The 19,256-nt window shown below is 45.4% G+C and overlaps 1 protein-coding gene across 1 annotated transcript in view; it reads right to left on the bottom strand.

The window, feature by feature from the left end:
- Window positions 1-16,042, bottom strand: part of LOC144491833 (unconventional myosin-VIIa-like) — a 162,924-nt gene extending 146,882 nt beyond the window's left edge. The window contains exons 1-9 of the mRNA XM_078210126.1: window positions 16,031-16,042; window positions 14,731-14,907; window positions 13,682-13,834; window positions 11,660-11,844; window positions 9,843-9,964; window positions 8,892-9,034; window positions 4,768-4,881; window positions 3,009-3,162; window positions 816-892 (exon numbers count right to left, since the gene is read on the bottom strand). Coding sequence (XP_078066252.1) covers window positions 816-892; window positions 3,009-3,162; window positions 4,768-4,881; window positions 8,892-9,034; window positions 9,843-9,964; window positions 11,660-11,844; window positions 13,682-13,834; window positions 14,731-14,907; window positions 16,031-16,042 — 1,137 coding nt within the window. The remainder of the gene's footprint in view (window positions 1-815; window positions 893-3,008; window positions 3,163-4,767; window positions 4,882-8,891; window positions 9,035-9,842; window positions 9,965-11,659; window positions 11,845-13,681; window positions 13,835-14,730; window positions 14,908-16,030) is intronic.
- Between the last annotated feature and the right edge of the window lie 3,214 nt (window positions 16,043-19,256).

Here is a 19,256-nt window from a genome sequence, read left to right as displayed (position 1 = left end):
CAATATGTTCTCCTAGACTGGCTTCTTCTGGATGGCACGGTGGCACAGTGGCGGGTGGCATGGTGGTGGGCGACAGGCCAGGGACCTGGGTTCAATTCCGGCCTTGGGTCACTGTCTGTGTGGAGTTTGCACATTCTCCCCATGTCTGCATGGGTTTCCTCTGGGTGCTCCGGTTTCCTCCCACAATCCAAAGATGTGCGGGTTAGGTTGATTGGCCATGCTAAATTGACCCAGATTAGCAGGGTAAATATGTGGGGTTACGGGAACATGGCCTGGGTGGGATTATGGTCAGTGCAGACTCGATGGGCCGAATGGCCTCCTTCTGCACAGCAAGGTTTCAATGGCTCTATGATTCTTGCTCATCTGAAGGGTGAAGGAGAAATTTCCCAGAGTATGTTTGCTTCTTATTGGTGGGTGGAATGGGGGAGGATGCCGGATGAAGTGTTTAACCAATGTGGCCATTGTGGTGTCCAACACCAGTTGGTCTTTGTTTGCCAACCAACTTGATGCTTTTGTGGAACAATTTGGCATTTAAAGGGACGGAGCAAACCCGTTCTCTAATTTCAGTCCATTGACTGCAATTGATTGCATTTCAAGAGACACTCTGGGACCAGCAAACATTCAGGATTGGTGGGGGAGAGCGGGGGAGGGGGACAGTGAAGTTGGGCACCCCTCTGACAATTGGAGCTAATTCCATTTCCTTTCTCCATTACCTTCCCATACCACATCCCCAACATACCATGATTGACACTATTGACTCTGGAAACGCTGTCATTAAGTCATGTGACTAATTTAATGGGGACAGTTTTATTTACCTCAAGCAACTTTGTTGCCATGGAGAGATGACTTGACTTCAAAAGTTCACAGCAATCTAAGTTATCGTACACAGCAGCTGTAAGGGAATAGCAGGTCAATACAGAATAAGCAACAATGATAAAGTCTCAACAAATAGAATGACAATCATCCCAACAAGTTTCCAGCATCTCCCTCCTTGGACAGCCCCTCAGGATCAAGGCTGACTTGTTTCCATTCTGGTTTGATAGGTTCTGAGATGGCTGATCACTCCAATGTGCCATCTGCAGACTCTGCCACATGGGGGTGGGCGGCAGATGGTGTTTGAAAGGTTGGGTAGATGGCATGTTTGGAGGTTTGTGCACTCCTTCTGATACCTTGACTTTGCCTCTGCACATGGTGACAAAGGGGGCAATTCTCCCAAAAGTGCTGAATTGTTGGGAAAACTATTCGAGAACATGACTGTTTTTTCAGTTTAACTTCACACTCGAATCTCCCCACTCTGTGCACTGCAGAGGTCCAAATCGGGAATCTCATTAAAAACCCAGGGGGGGCAGGGCCTATTCACACTGGAGTCTGACAGTTCTGGAATTCTGCGCATCCTCAGTGGCCCCGATCTGTCAGTCTCCACGTTTGCCCGGGACCCCTGCAGTGCTGCCCCTTCAGCCCCTCCACAGCCCAATCGTGGCCCCCACAATAATTCCCAATGGGAGATGAAATGGTCCAACACAAGCCTCCCAAAAACATGTCGAGGTTTTGGAAATTTCTCCCTTTCCAGGAAACCAAGAGAACAGTCCCCAGAAAAGTAAATGATGAGGAGGGAAGTGGTGGGAAGGGTGTGAAGATGGGGTGGCAAGTCTAGCATGTCATGGATGGAGGCAAGCTGAGGGAAAGCCAACAAGACAAGAGACCCAAAGGTTCCTTGTCGGGCAGCCCTGTCCTTCCTGAGCCACAGCTAACCTTCAGAACATTCAAAACAAAACCCATCTCCAGGTTTTTTCTGGCCCATTGCTGTTACCCCCAGTTTTATCCTCCATGTTTGCTGTCAAGTGGGCCTCATGATCCCAGGCAGGGAAGTTGTTGAGTAGTCATATAGTACAAAAACAAGTTACATGAACATTTATAAATCACTGTTTCAGTATCAACTGGAATATTGTCCCCATTCTGGGCACAGTTGAGGGAAGGCCTTAGAGTAGAAAAGAATTACCAGAATGGTCCCGGGGTTGAGCAACTTCAATGATGTAGACAGATTGGAGAAGCTGGGGCTGGTTTCCTCAGATGTGAGAAGGTGGAGAGGAGATTTGATCATGGGACTGGGCAGAGTTGATATGGAGAAATTGTTCTCATTGATAGAAGGATCGGGGACCAGAAGACACCGATTTAAGGTGATTGGCAAAAGAACCAACGGTGACATGAGGAAAAATCTTTTCACGCAGTGAGTAATTAGTATCTGGAATGCATCACCTGAGAGTGGAGGCAGATTCCATTGTGATGTTCCAAAGGGAATTAGATAAGTGTTTGAAGAGAAAGATTTGAAGGGCTATGAGGAAGGGCAGGCGAATGGGAATCAGCCAACTTTTTATGTTGTAACTATTCTTAGTACCTTCAAGCCGTGACTTCTGCATTTAAGTAAGCCCGAACCTAGTTGCACCAGGCTTTCCTACATTGGTTCACATGGAGTTAAATTTCCAAATGCATCAGGAATGCAGTGTTCCCTGGCCATCTTCTTCAATCCAACTCCAAATACTTGAGCACAAGGTCCAGGTTGACAACGCAGTATTGAAAGACTACATTAAACGTACAACACAGGAACCCAACTGAGTCCATGCCAGTGATTACACTCCGCGTGAGTGTCCTCCGACTCTAATGATCTCTTCCTACACTGTCTCCAAGAGGAGATCTCATGGTGCACTGGGTAGCCTCCCTGCCTCTGAGACAGAAGCTCAGGTTCGAGTCCTTATTTCCTGGTTTCACCAAGAGTAATTATATGGATGGTTAGTGTGGGAAATTGAATTGTAACAGACATATAAGAGAGGGCATTCGGCTCAGGCTGCAGTGCAGGCCCACTGTTGAAGCAACTTTTCCCTCCTGGACTTTATGAAGAGATTCATGAGATACAGCTTACTGACCCAGATAGCCGTCTATAGTTACGATTAGGTTAGTCGATGCACTAATCTGAATACATTGTGTGCTGCTCTCTCTAGTCTCACTTTTACCTTGGAAATGCAGGTTGCCCAGATGCAGAATGGTAGCCAGTAGCTTGTTGACTTCCCATTGGTCACTGTCTGTGAACATTAAAATTTTCATGGCTGAGCAAATGTCAGCATAGTGTTTTACATCATCATGTCCATCACAACTTGTACAGTTACCCTGTAAAAACAAAGTCACATGTAACTGATCTTAAACATGATTGCTCCAATCAATCACCATACCATAAAGGAAATGGTGAGAGAATTTTGACTGTTTTGTAACCATCTCCGTATGAACTCCAACCGACCATTGGTGTCATTGGACCAATTGGGGAGTTCCATTTGAAAAATTGTGAGCATGCATTTCACACAATTTATATTAAATGAGTGTCTCACTCTCCACATTTCATTAATCAAACAACTAGAGAAGAATCTGTCATCCTATTTACACTACCTGATTGTGGAAGAGTACTAATTAAACATCAGGTTAATTTCAGAGGAAAAGTGTTTAAACAGGAGATTAATTTTGGAGGAATCCTGTTTAAACAGGAGATTAATTCTGGTGAAGCTCCTCTCTTTGAGTAAAAGGGTCAATTTGTTAATGGACCTATCACTTTTTAAAATTCATTTAGAGGATGTGGGCATCACTGACTAGACCAGCATTTATTGCCTATCCCTAGTTGCCCTTGAGAAGGTGGTGGTGATCTGCCATCTTGAATCGCTGCATTCCCTAAGATGAAGGTACAGTCCCTGCGCTGCTAGGAAGGGAATTCCAGGATTCTGATGAAGGGGATAGATAGAGTGAACGTTCAAAGACTATTTCCTCGGGTGGATGGAGCTATTACAAGGGGGCATAACTAGAGGGTTCATGGTGGGAGATATAGGAAGGATATCAGAGGTAGGTTCTTTACGCAGAGAGTGGTTGGGGTGTGGAATGGACTGCCTGCAGTGATAGTGGAGTCAGACACTTTGGGAACATTTAAGCGGTTATTGGATAGGCACATGGAGCACACCAGGATGATAGGGAGTGGGATAGCTTGATCTTGGTTTCAGATAAAGCTCGGCACAACATCGTAGGCCAAAGGGCCTGTTCTGTGCTGTACTGTTCTATGTTCTACGTTCTATTCTGACCCAGTGACAGTGAAGGAGCGGTGATGTATTTCCAAATCAGGATGGTGAGTGGTTTGGAGAGGTATCTCCAGGTAGTGGTGTTCCCAGGTATCTGCTGCTCTTGTCATTCTACATGTTAGTGGTTGTGAGTTTGGAAGGTACTGTTGAAGGAATCGTGGTGAGTTTCTGCAGTGCATCTTGTAGATGGTACACACTGCTGACACTGTACAGCAGTGGTGGAGGAATTGAATGTTTGTGGAAGAGGTAGCAATCAAGCAGGCTGCTTTGTCCTGAATGGTATTGAGCCTCTTGACTCTTATTGGAGTTGCACTCATCCAGGCAAGTGGAAAGTATTTAATCACACTGCCGACTTGTGCCCTATAGAGTGTGGATAGGCTTTCAGGAGTCAGGCAGTGATTTACTCACTGCAGGATTCCTAACCTATCATTCTAATTAGCCCTGATTTCTGTCCTTACAGGTTCAATTTAATCCTTCAGAGTTTAGCATACCATGAATAATTAATAGGAGGGACAACAAGGCAGCTTTCATATCTAATGTGTCTCATACATCCTTGTAAATCGATGTAAGAGCTGGTCTTGACCAGTATCACTGTTTTAGTGTGATACTGCTTCGTGTAACGATTGAGGTAATGGTGTTCTAGTACAATATGTCTCACCTTGGTCAGATAGTCATATTCATGTGCCGTGCCTAAACTGAGGAGTTTTTTCTGCTCTGTGTTCATCCCCAGCAGCATACTGTAGAATATGTGGTAGTTCCTCTCGTCTAGAGCCTGAGAGTGACAGAAAGCGATACACAAAACAACAATTAATAGAAGCACCTACAGCAAAGTAGGTGAGAGTCAGGGCACCAATCTACAGCATATGGCTGTACAAGTGCCTAACCATTAAGAGGACATTCCTCAAGAAGTTTCTACTTGTCACTTCCTCACTGAATACTTATATCTGCTCAACATCTCCGTCAGAGGCTTTAGCCTCTGTTCAACCAGAGGAAACGCATTCATTGGAGGTCAAAATAAGCTTTGTCTACTGCATGCTAGAAACATGAGAGAGGGGAATGTGCAACGAGACCTGGGTGTCCTCGTACACCAGTCACTGAATGTAAGCATGCAGGTACAGCAGGCGGTGAAGGAGACAAATGGAACGTTGGCCTCCATAGCGAGAGGATTTGAGTACAGGAGCAGGGATGTCTTGCTACAATTATACAAGGTCTTGGTGAAGCCACACCTGGAATAATGTGTGCAATTTTGGTCTCCTTGTCTGAGGAAGGATGTTCTTGCTCTAGAGGGAGTGTAGCCAAGGTTTACCAGACTGATTCCTGGGATGGCAGGACTGACGTATGAGGAGAGATTGAGTCTCTCTCGTTGAAAAGAATGAGAGGAGTGGGGTGGATCTCATAGAAACCTATAAAATTCTAACAGGACTAAACAGGTAGGTGTAGGAAGGATGTTCCCAATGGTGGGGAAGTCCAGAACCAGGGGTCGCAATCTGAAGATAAGGGGCAAACCTTTTAGGACTGAGATGAGGAGAAATTCCTTCACCCAGAGAGTGGTGAATTTATGGAATTCACTGCCACAGAAAACAGTTGAGGCCAAAACATTGTGTAATTTCAAGAAGGAATTAGTATAGCTCTTGGGGCAAAGGGGATCAAAGAATATGGGGGGAAGGCGGGAGCAGGGTATTGTGTTGGATGATCAGTCATGATCATAACAAATGGCGGTGCAGGCTCAAAGGGACAAGTTGCTATTTGCTGCTTCTATTTTCTATGTCTATGTTTCCATGTTTGATTGTAACCAGCCATCATACAGCACACTGCTGTAACTGTGATTGCAGCTCTCTGCTGTCCCAAAGCAGCTGGCTGTCTAGGAGTTGACCAAATTCCCCAATGTGCAGGACACTACCAAACACCCCAGCATTGTGACGCCTTGTGACCCAGTGCCTTGGACAAATAGAAAAAGCTTTCCTTTCCACTCCTTGACTTTGCAGTACCACCGCTTGATAACCAAGCATGACATTACTGTTACATACAAAGGTTGTCCAACTGTGGAATAGGAAGTCTCATCGAAGCCTGGCTCCAAGCAGCCAAGGAAAGATGCACTAAACCCTTGGCAGTGACCTCTCTGGTGATCCTGCAGGAGAGATACAGAACCAGTAAATGTTCTCACAGAAATTCTCATCTGGCCCAAGTGTCTGGTGTTTGTCACCTTATGAACCTGGCAGGCTATCTCCATTCTCCTGCTAATCCCTGGATTCTTCAGTATTCCTCTTTTCCAAGCTAATTCCCTTGTAAAAGAAGGATCAACAGCCCAGATGGGAATCAGGGTGCTCAGTGAGTAAGCCGCCTGAAGCTTGGATAGCCCAAGATGGGCGTTGTCTTGTGATGGTGAATAAGATTGCAATCAGCAGAGGCAGGCAGTACGGTGGCACAGTGATTAGCACTGCTGCCTCACAGCACCAGGGACCGGTTTCGGTTCCCGGTTTGGGTCACTGACTGTGTGGAGTCTGCACGTTCTCCCAGTGTCTGCGTGGGTTTCCTCCAGGTGCTCCGGTTTCTTCCCACAAACCAAAAGACGTGCTGGTTAGGTGCATTGGCCATGCTAAATTCTCCCACAGTGTACCTGAACAGGCGCCGGAGTGTGGTGACTAGGGGATTTTCACAGTAACTTCATTGCAGTGTTAATGTAAGCCTACTTGTGACAATAATAAATAAATCTTAAACTTTAGAATGAGGGGGCCACAAATTGCAGGAACAGTAGAAAGAGTCGAGGTGGGGGGGGGGGGGGGGTGGTTGTTGAGACAACAGGGCAATGAGGGAGAAACTCTCTCATTGGTGAAAAAGCCAGCTGACAAAGGAGAGCAGGAGTCCCTCTTTTTAGGCAGGCCTCTCAATATTTGATTTTTTTTATTTGCCAATTGGTATCAGAGCAATTATTTTCCAGTCTCTTCAGAATATGACATCTTTCACATCTGAAAATCATGAAAGGGATGATGGGCTGAATTTTACCATGGGCATAGGGTTGCCAACCTCCAGGATTGGCCTGGAGTCTCCAGGGATTGAAGATCCCACTCCAGGACACTGCTGTGTGTGACCCTGGAGAAAAATCATCGGGACATTTAAAAAAAGAGATTTTTTTGACATTTTCTTTGAACATTTCTCTTTGTCAGATACAGAAATATTGAAAATGGAGGCAGAAAGGTTGTTTGGCTAACAGTCAGGCATCATCCAATTGGGTAATGAATCATTTTGCTTTCCAATGGGCGTAGGAAGGTAGTACGTCACAAGGATGGATGTGTTGACCAACTAATTGTTGGAGCGTGGGGGGAAGTCATGTGATGAACCATCCAGTTTAATCCCAGTTAGCAACCTTACGTGGGCATGAGGACTCCGATATCAGGTGAAAATTGGGTTGCAGCCTGAACTTGTCAGCAGTGAGACCAGCTTGGTGATTTTACCACACATCACCTCGCAGAATCACTGTCTAATTACAGACGAGTGTGTTCCGAGTGTTGTGGGCCTAATCAGCAATTCTGAGGACTCAGCAGCCCTATAGGTGCTGGCAAAGTAGGCAGGAAACTTGGGGGGAGGGCATCTCAAAATGGTGGCGCCCTTGTTGTACAGGTAATTAAGAATAAAAATTCAGGGGCTGAGTACAGAAGGCCCTGCGGATCAGAGGGTAATGCCCCCCGAGGTGGATGGGGTGCATTTGGGCCCTGGGCTCAGTTTCTCCTCAAGCAGCCTCCTCTGTAGGGCATGGTGCCTCTGGCTCTGATGCCATCCCCTCCATCAACAGGTGGCGCCCCCTCCGTCCAAGTAATGGGCTTCCACCTCGTTGGTTGGTTGCCACCCCACCAACAGCAAATTGACAACAACCCAACATATTGGTCCCTAATTGGGGTGTTTAATATGTAGATAAGATCCCAGTCCTTCTGCCTATCCCAATGCTCTTCCCCATGATTCAAAAGACCTTCATATGCTTTTATCCACCAGGGCCCTGTAATGTCTAATGTTTCTTTGTCAATGGTAATATCTACACATGGTTCACAAGTAATACCTCTCAATGTGTCTTCTTATTCCTGTCTTTATAGCCACCATAGTCCTACAACATGATGGGAATGGTAGTTCTGATATCCTCAGGGTGTGGGCCTTGATACACAGGTTTTGTACCTGTTGCATAACTGTGTTGCCAATCCCACCAACAGGCACAGGATCATTGAAAGGACCCTCCAGGAGTGAATGTTTGACAGTGTATCTGTAACCCATCCACAGTAAACCAAACAGCTCATGACCTGGATCAGTCAGTGCTCAATCTATGAAGGTTTGCGTCAGCTCAAATTACAAGTTTCTAGAAATTTAGAATACACAAGTAGGCCATTTAGCCCATCATGTCTGTGTCAGCTATTTGAAAGAGCTAGTACCACTTACCGCTGCCTGCTCTTCCTCCATAGCCCTGAACATGATACCCCCTTCAAGCACTTTTATTCATGATGCATGGCTAAGACCTAAGGGCACAAGGTAGTGTGATAAACGGGTACTCATTACCAGGCACAGGCTAATGTTAACATCATTCTAAAGGAGGAAGAGAAGGCTGACTGTCTCACTTAATCAATACTTGGCTTCGTGAGATGAACATTGCATGATCAACAGGGATTGGACCCAGTGTGGCTCAGGGCTAGACTCATCCTGACCATTGACTCCGTTGTATACTCACTCTCAGAGTTAAACTACTCTTGCAGCCAGTGTGAAAAAGGAACTGGCTGCCTTGTTAGACTATAGGCAGCTCACCTGTCTGCAGACTCGGGACTTCTCTAGTAAATACTGTTCGGTCTTTGCTCCCTCTATGATCCCATCTTCATTGAAGTAGATTTCGATGTATTTCCCAAAGCGACTGGAATTGTCATTTTTTACAGTTTTGGCATTTCCAAAAGCTGTAATAGCAAAAGCATGAAGAGAGGTTCTGTCAAATAGTAGCATCATAGAAATAGTCATAGAAATCATAGAAACCCTACAGTGCAGAAGAAAGCCATTTGACCCATTGAATCTGCACTGACAACAATCCCACCCCAGGCCTTATCCCCACAACCACATACATTTACCCCGTTAATCCCTCTAATCTACGCATCTCAAGACACTATGGGCAATGTAACATGATGTGGAGATGCGGCGTTGGACTGGGGTAAACACAGTAAGAAGTCTCACAACAGCAGGTTAAAGTCCAATTTAGTATGGCCAATCAACCTAACCTGCACTCTTTGGGCTGTGGGATGAAACTGGAGTACCCGGAGGAAACCCACGCAGACATGGGGAGAACATGCAAACTCTATCCTTCACTGCCTGACTACCTGGTGTAGAAAACATTGAGCTATATTGTGAAATTTTAAACCATGGCCTCTAACTCCCCAGGTTTTCTCCAATCACATTGTTCTCTCATAATATCACTCAACTTGCGTCAAATTGCTTCCACAGTTGCTGGCAGTCCATAACTCGCTGTTCAGATGTAATACATAGCCTACAAGCTTTTCTCTATCAGCGTTAAGTCTAGACAGCAGGTTTTGGCAGCCTGTTTAACAGTAGCAGCTGTAGAGGGTCACATCTAAATCTGATCCCGCTCTCACTTGACATTTACATAGGAACCAGGAGATCAAATCCTTCCTCCTTTGACACAGTGACATTGTAAGTATCTTTTCCACTCCTGCCCTCTCAGTTTGACCACAGCTTTCCAGTGTTAAGCTTTACCTTCCAGAATTGGGGTTGCCTCCAGGATCTGCTGTTCAATCCACAAGTGTTGTCCACTGACTGCAGTCAGAAACTGCAGTATCAGCTTTGTGCTCTCTGTCTTCCCAGCTCCTGACTCTCCACTGAAATTACAAACACCCGCTTTCATTTTCTTTCTCCCAGCAGTTTACAATTATGTTTATGCCTACGAGACCGTCCAGCACAAGGAGATCTCAATCAATCAAGCGTTTTCCCCTTGATATAGTCCTCCTCAGGTTGCTAAGTGAGATACATGTTAATGGTATGTTAATTATATTGTTAAGATAGACAAGTGAAGGGCATTGTTTAATTAAGTAACTAGTGCATTTATAAAGAGAAACTTGGTCGAGGGGTATCCAGCCTGACTATCTGCCCTCTACCACAGTAATGTTCACGGCTGGGTGGCATTGGCGAGGGAGCATGCAGAGTCTACTGGCACGCTTCAGGCCTTCCGTGATCAGTGGGCATTGCAGGGGCGGGGGAGCATCATCACCCTCGGGAATGGCATTTTAATTTAAATTTGTTAAGTTTCCTTTTGATATTCTATTTTAGTTACAGGGCCCCACCAGCCTTGCCATTTTTGTTAAATTGATTGGTTATTGTTTTATTAAAAAGAGTATAAAGGGAGATTTGATCAAAGAAGCATCCAACCTGACTGTCTGCCCCTCTTCTTTGGCTATGTTTGTGTCCGGGTGTCCTTGGAGAAGGAACACGTAGTGCCTACTAGTGCCTTCCATAACCCATGGGCACCACAGGGGCTGGAGTACATCATTGGGAGCCAAAATTACATTTTAACTGTATAAGCTTTTCCCTTTGATCTAGTCGAATCATTAACTTCTCTTGTTAGCCATGGTTGGATTTAGGGAATGTAACTTATTTGTAAACTATATATTAATTCTTTAAATGCCAGCTTTTGGCTGTCTACCATCATACCTTTTAATGTAGTTCCACAATCTATATCAGCCAACTTGCCCCTCATACCTTCACAGTTTCCTTCACAGGGAGAATGTGCAAACTCCACACAGACAGTGACCTGAGCCGGGATTCGAACCCAGGTCCCTGGAGCTGTGAAGCAGCAGTGCTAACCACTGTGCTACCGTGCTGCCCAATCACTACATACTTTCCACATCAAATTTCATCTGCCTCATATCCATCCATTCTATTAGCCCTAACTATGTGCTCATGAAGTGAATCACTATCCTACTTTTTGAAGATTTGTGACATCTGCAAATTTTGAAATTGTGCCCTGTACCCCCACATCTAGGTGATTAATATATACCAAGAAAAGGAGGGGTCCAAATACTGCCCCCTCTCTTTGAATCATATATCAAAAGCATCATTGTTAGAGGTTTATGTTCCGTTACAGAATGGTTACTGGATCTACCAATCGCACTATCTACCTTTGACATCTGGAGTCTTGAATGTCAAAGAGGAAAAACTAGCAAGAAAGAACCTTGAGAGCAGCAAAAAGTAATTTCCACTGGTCTCTACTGGCATTACAGGCCAGAATGTGGGCATTTTCGGGATTACATTTTCCATAGGATTGGAGAAAGATGGATAGTTGGGTTCCCTTGGGGGGCAATGTTTGGGCTCCTGCTTCTCTTGGTATTTATTAATGATCTAGATTTAGGGTACAGGTCGCAATTTCAATATTGTCACAGCACAATGTGTAACTCCACCACTTCAAGGTCATGTTTGTCAGCTGGCCTCAGTTTCCAGGAGGTTAGGCACTGCCCCTTTCCCTCAAGCCCAGAGTGATCAGTTATAATGATAACTGAAGCTTGATTCTCCCAGCTCACCTGATGATGCAGCATTGGTCCTTCCTATTCTTCCTCAGGTTGAAGTAGCAGTTGTCCGCAATGGCAAAGATGTGAGGTGGCATGTCTCCAATGCGCCTATTTGTGTAGAGATTTATCTGCTCGGTGGTGTACAGCGGGAGAAGTTGGTAAGGGTTCACAGCCACCAGGATAGAGCCAGTGTAAGTCTGAGAAAGGCAGAAAAACAGAAAGTCTTGAAATAGGCCACTCTTCCGCTAATGCAAGCTCGATCTCTCTCATTTGCAATCCAGCTCCCAGCAATGACTCTGGCACTGTGACACTGACCTGGCACTAGAGGGCTGTGCTTTATAACTTGACACATCGGCATAAAATTAGCAGTTTGGATCAGTGAGGCCATGACAGGATCTCACCTGTGACAGAATTCACTGTGAGAGGATCTGCCCGTGATCCGTTCTGGCTGTGACAGGAACCGCCATTGATAGGATCCACCATGCAGGATCCACCTATGACAGGAAACCACCATTTATAGGATCCACTCCTGCAGGATTAACCCATGACAGTACCCTTCATGTTAGGATTCACCCGTGGCTGGATTCATTTGTGACAGGACCCATCATGACAGGATCCACCCGTGACATGATCCACTCGTGACAGGATCTGTCTGGCATAGAATTCAGCAATTATAAAACATGTCCATGTTAGAAGCTGGCTGATTCTCAATTCCTTTAGAATCAATGGAAATGAAAATTGGGTGGTAGTTATAATGAGCAGTTGGTTTTAAACTTTGTGTTCCCTGTTGAAAATCTACTCCAGAATCATCAGGGAACCTGTCACCCAGGAATGAACCAAAGGTTGCCTCAGTAACATTGCTAATTGCTGTCCTCAGCCCATCCATCACTGGAACCCTCATTCATCCCTACTCAATTATTCAGATAGATTCCTGACCGACCTGCCCCCTCCTCCAGAAACATCAGCTCATTGAAAACTCTGCTGCCCAAATCCCACACTCACCCACTCCCTACCAAGTTTTCTGATTATTCCATCATGGGAGGGGGGTGACGATGGCTGGTCGGCATTCATTGCCCATCCCTAATTACCCTTGAACTTGCTGGGCCATTTCACAGGTTTTAAGAGTCAACCACATTGCTGTGGAACTGAAGTCACATGTGGGCCAGACTGCTAAGGATGGCAGATTTCCTTCATTCCAGAACATTAGTGAACCTGTTGTGTTTTTACAACAATCACTGATAGCTTCATGGTCACCATTACTGAGACTAGCTTTCAATTCCAGATATTTTATTAATTGAATTTAAATTCCACAAGCTGCCATAGAGGGATTTGAACCCATGTCCTGAGCTTCTGGATTATTAATCCTGCGACTTAAAATTCCTTCATGGCCTCACTCCCTCAAATGTCTTCAGCCCTACAAACCCCCTGGTCATGAATTCTCTCCATGTCCCCCTCCTTGCTTGAGGCCTTGCCTTAAGTAGGCTAGGCTGACAGGCTTTGGAAATCCCTCCTGAACCATTTCTACCCCTCTCACCCCTCGAAGGCCCTTTTTAAAACTCAGCATTTCGACCCGGCTAACTGGGCTTCCTAACCTCTCCATTTTGTCTCAGCGCCAATTTTTCTTACAGTTGCTTGCACCACCCTAGGACCTTGCTTTATTCATTCATTTTGCAGGTCGGGTGCAGGACGGGCCAGCATTTATTGCTTGACCCTAACTGCCCTTCATTTCAGAAGACATTTGAGAATCAACCACATTGCTGTGGGCCTGGAGTCACATGTAGGCCAAACCAGGTAAGGACGTCAGATTTCCTTCCTTAAAGAGCATTACTCTGTGTTAAGGTGCTGAACATACACAGATTGTTGCTGCTGAGGGTGAATCAATGTCTATGGATGAGTCTTAGCAGAGTAACAGTGTAATGCCTCAATACAGGGCCACTGTCTTCACACCTTATTACTGAAGTTGCATGGAGTGATGCTGCAATTTAACATGCGGCATTATATTAAAAGCATCACTTCTTCTATTCGTGGACTTACATAGATAACGTTCTCTTGGTATCGGATGAGGAGGTTGTGCAATATTCCTGCTTCGTTCAGGTCCCCGATTAGGATCATGTCATCCACTCCTTTCACTGAGGTAGGGTGCATGGGAAGCACACTGTTAATATCTGATGCACTAATCCACTGCTCCTAAAAGCAGAACAGGCACACCATCAAATCAGGCATTTAGCACTGCAGGTACAGAACTGCCCCTGTGTGTGTGTGTGTGTATAAATGTGTATTCTGTCTGCGTGTGTGTGTGTTTGCATTCTGTGTGTGTGTGTGTGTTTTTGTGTATGTATGTGTGTGCTTATTCTCTGTACATATTGTGCAGTGAGTGTTCTGACCCCTCCCCATCCACCCCCTCTCCCTCTCCACCTCCTATCCCCCCCATGGGGATTTGGTGAACAATAATCCCTGGGGATCATGGCACACCCAATTGGGTTGCCAACTGTGATTAAGTGTATTCCTCAAGGTTTCATCACATGACTCATCCCCACACTCTAACCATTGGTCAGCCAACACATCCATCACTAGCAGCAGCGACCATCTCTCGAAATCGAGGATGACGATCCATCCATGTGACTGTCTGCCTTCCTACACCAATTAGACTCATTACCCAATTGGATGATACTTGACTATTAGCCAAACAGCCTTTCCCCCCCCCAATTATCAATATTTCTATATTTGGTAAAGAGGAATGTTAAACAAAATGACTAAAAAACTATTTTCTTTAACGTCCCGATGATTTTTCTCCAGAGTTGCACACAGCTGTGTCCTGGAAATTGATCTTCAATTCCTGGAGACTCCAGGCCAATCCTGGAGGGTTGGCAACCCTACAGACTGAGGATGCCCAAGACAAAGCCAAGGCTGGAAGGTTTATTTCAATTTTCATTTTTTATGGCTATTGTGTTAACTCTGGGAATGGCTCCAAACATTGGAAGACTTCCTCCAAAAATAGAGCAGGGACAAAAGTAACTTAAGCAAGGAGGTGCATCACCTTAACAAGAATAGGAATGAATGTAGACAATAAATTGGTCACTTACCTTCCCTTCATCATCCAACAGCAGAACCTTTCCAGAACCTGACAGCTTTACCACTGCTCCAATTGATGTACTGAATTCTCCACTTGTGTTGCTTTCGAGCCACACATGATCGCCCTGTAAGCAGAAGCCAGCATTACTCACGCTCTGACTCGTGGGTGAGTATGGTGTTGGTGCAGACTAGCAACATGCACATTACACCAATGCAAGATGCCAAATTTCAAACAATCACAACAATTTATGCTACAGGAGGACAGGATGCTGATTGGTTGGCAAATCTACTCTGATTGGCTAAGGCATCGCCATGGAGAAAGCCCCTAAGCCCCATGGGGGTAATTCAAAAATGTCTCGAGGCTTGAACATATTGATTAGAAATTTCCCATCCTGCCCACCACAGGAATCGTAGCAGGTGGGATAGAAAATCCGGTGGACCGTATACAGGTCCGCTGACCTCAGGCAGAAATTTCTGGTCTTGGGGTGAGCAGCCGGAAAATCCCACCCATTCTTTTTGTTTGTAGAGTATGGGTCCCAGTGTAGAATGGTTTCAAATGGGTAACCACGTCTGCTACGTTCATGATTTGTAATGTTAGGATACACAAGTGAAGGATATTTTTAAATTAAGTAATTTTAGCATATAAAAATAGTGGACAACTGGGACACTGGGGGAAGGAGGAGAGCTGTGAGACTGAACAAAGTCAATAAACTCTCATGATAAAGAAAAGCTCTGTGTCTTGACTTGATTCCTATTAAGATGCTAAAGTAGTGATGGAGCAAGGTGTTACAAAGGCAATCAGGCCTCAACACTTACATCAACAGTAGTTCCTGGGCTGTTGTTTTACCAAGCTAAGAACGACTGAACAAAGTTTGCAAACTGGGAGTTATTTCAAGGCAGTCTGGGTCCATAGCCAAGACAATACAGTGTACACCTCTTGTTTCATGGTCTCCCGATACATGTCAATGGTGCAACAAGTGAGAGATTGGAATGTTCCTCACTTCTTCTGCAATCACAGGTAAATCACATTCTAGAGAAGTACCCAATCAAACCTGTCGAATCAGGTTTCACATTACAGGGAAATGGCCATCACCATCAGTCCAATCAGGTTTCACATCACAGGGCAATTCGTGCCCCACTATACCATACAGTGTTGGGTGGACTACACCAGCATAAAGGAATGACCCTGCTGCTGAGACACGTTTGTGTGTTAGATAATCCTCCCACTCACTACCCCAGTGACACACAGGTGATAGTATATCTTTCCGTCCATATCCATTCCCCACTGCCATGTTTTATGGAGCAACTCACCTGCTCCACCATGTATACCAGTACATTAACTCCCTGCCCAAGTCATCATTTTAAATTAATTCCAACGTAAGGTGGATAGTAACAGACTTCAGGTGAAATGGGCAGACAGATGTCACATAAAATTTAATACAGTGAAGTGTGAATTGATGCATTTTGGTTGGAAGGATGAGATGAAGTAATATACAATCATGGTGATTGTCCATTTAAGGGCAACATAACAATAAAGAATGAAATTCAAAAGAATGTGCAGGACCAGAGCAATCTAGGAGCTTATGTACACAAATTACTGAAAGCGGCATGGCAGTGAGGGATAACAGCCCTTAATTCAGAGTGAGGAACAACAGCTCCTAATTCACAGTGAGGGATAATAGCCCCTAATTCACCGTGAGGGGTAACTGCCCCGAATTCACAGTGAGGGATAAAAGTCCCTCATTCACAGTGAGGAGTAACTGCCCCGAATTCACAGTGAGGACTTGCAGTTTTCAGCCTCATTGTTCCACAGGACCAGGCTGAGGAGAAGGCAGTTGGTTTGTTCACTACATTTATTTATTTATTTTAAGTTAAATTTGTGTAAAAAATCGGAGGTTTTTTTTAAAACAGGAAGTGGGCCCAGCAGGAGTCTGGGAAGGTTTTTGGAGGGTTTAAAAGTAGGCCGCACTTTTGAGCGGGCAGCGTCGTTAGCGGGCAGCAGAGTGAGCAGGAGGCAGAGTGAAAGCTGTAGGGCTTTGGCTCAATAAAAGAATGACCAGGGTGAGGTTAGGGCCGGTCAAGGACAGTGGTGGGAACTTGTGTATGGAATCAGTAGAGATAGGCGAGGTGATGAATGAATACTTTTCTTCAATGTTCACCAAGGAGAGGGGCCATGTTTTTCAGGAAGAGAAGGTGTTACAGGCTAATAGGCTGGAGGAAATAGATGTTCGGAGGGAGGATGTATTGGCAGTTTTGAATAAACTGAAGGTCGATAAGTCCCCTGGGCCTGATGAAATGTATCCTAGGATTCTTTGGGAGGCGAGGGATGAGATTGCAGAGCCTTTGGCTTTGATCTTTGGGTCCTCGCTGTCCACGGGGATGGTGCCAGAGGACTGGAGAGTGGCAAATGTTGTTCCTCTGTTTAAGAAAGGGAATAGAAATGACCCTGGTAATTATAGACCGGTTAGTCTGACTTCGGTGGTTGGTAAATTGATGGAAAAGGTCCTTAGGGATGGGATTTACGACCATTTAGAAAGATGCGGATTAATCCGGGATAGTCAGCACGGATTTGTGAAGGGCAAATCGTGCCTCACAAATTTGATAGAATTTTTTGAGGAGGTAACTAGGTGTGTTGATGAAGGTAGGGCGGTTGATGTCATATACATGGATTTTAGAAAGGCGTTTGATAAGGTCCCCCATGGTCGGCTTATGATGAAAGTAAGGAGGTGTGGGATAGAGGGAAAGTTGGCCGATTGGATAGGTAACTGGCTGTCTGATCGAAGACAGAGGGTGGTGGTGGATGGAAAATTTTCGGACTGGAGGCAGGTTGCTAGCGGAGTGCCGCAGGGATCGGTGCTTGGTCCTCTGCTCTTTGTGATTTTTATTAATGACTTAGAGGAGGGGGCTGAAGGGTGGATCAGTAAATTTGCTGATGACACCAAGATTGGTGGAGTAGTGGATGAGGTGGAGGGCTGTTGTAGGCTGCAAAGAGACATAGATAGGATGCAAAGCTGGGCTGAAAAATGGCAAATGGAGTTTAACCCTGATAAATGTGAGGTGATTCATTTTGGTAGGACAAATTTAAATGTGGATTACAGGGTCATAGGTAGGGTTCTGAAGACTGTGGAGGAACAGAGAGATCTTGGGGTCCATATCCACAGATCTCTAAAGGTTGCCACTCAAGTGGATAGAGCTGTGAAGAAGGCATATAGTGTGTTAGCTTTTATTAACAGGGGGTTGGAGTTTAAGAGCCGTGGGGTTATGCTGCAACTGTACAGGACCTTGGTGAGACCACATTTGGAATATTGTGTGCAGTTCTGGTCACCTCACTATAAGAAGGATGTGGAAGCGCTGGAAAGAGTGCAGAGGAGATTTACCAGGATGCTGCCTGGTTTGGAGTGTCGGTCTTATGAGGAAAGGTTGAGGGAGCTGGGGCTGTTCTCTCTGGAGCGGAGGAGATTGAGGGGAGACTTAATAGAGGTTTATAAAATGATGAAGGGGATAGATCGAGTGAACGTTCAAAGACTATTTCCTCGGGTGGATGGAGCTATTACAAGGGGGCATAACTATAGGGTTCGTGGTGGGAGATATAGGAAGGATATCAGAGGTAGGTTCTTCACGCAGAGAGTGGTTGGGGTGTGGAATGGACTGCCTGCAGTGATAGTGGAGTCAGACACTTTAGGAACATTTAAGCGGTTATTGGATAGGCACATGGAGCACACCAGGATGGTAGGGAGTGGGATAGCTTGATCTTGGTTTCAGATGAAGGTCGGCACAACATCGTGGGCCGAAGGGCCTGTTCTGTGCTGTACTGTTCTATGTTCTATGTAGGACTAACAGCTCCTAATTCACAGTGAGGGGTAACAGCCCCGAATTCACAGTGAGGGATAACAGACCCTAAATCACAGTGAGGGATAACTACCCCTAATTCACAGTGAGGAGTAACTACCCTTAATTCACAGTGAGGGGTAACAGCCCTTAATTCACAGTGAGGGGTAACAGCCCTTAATTCACAGTGAGGGGTAACAGCCCTTAATTCACAGTGAGGGGTAACAGCCCTTAATTCACAGTGAGGGGTAGCTGCCCCAAATACACAGTGCGGGATAACTACCCCTAATTCACAGTGAGGGGTAACTACCCCTAATTCACAGTGAGGGGTAACAGCCCCTAATTCACAGTGAGGGATAATAACCCCTAATTCACAGTGAGGGATAACTACCCCTAATTCACAGTGAGGGATAATAACCCCTAATTCACAGTGAAGGGTAACTGCCCCAAATACACAGTGAAGGGTAACTGCCCCAAATACACAGTGAGGGATAACAGGACCAAATTCACAGTGAGGACTAACTGTCCCTAATTCATAGTGAGGGAAAACAACCCCTAATTCAAAGTGAGGATAACTGCCGTTAATTCTAAGTAAGGGATAACATCCCCTAATTCACAGTGAGGACTAACTGCTCCTAATTCACAGTGAGGGGTAACTGCCCCTAATACACAGTGAGGGATAATTGCCCCTAATCCACAGTGAGGGATA

This window comes from Mustelus asterias, chromosome 3 (genome assembly GCF_964213995.1).
Source record: "Mustelus asterias chromosome 3, sMusAst1.hap1.1, whole genome shotgun sequence".
NCBI lineage: Eukaryota > Metazoa > Chordata > Chondrichthyes > Carcharhiniformes > Triakidae > Mustelus > Mustelus asterias.
Note: the sequence above shows the minus strand (reverse complement) of the source record. Positions and strands in the feature narration are given on the sequence as shown.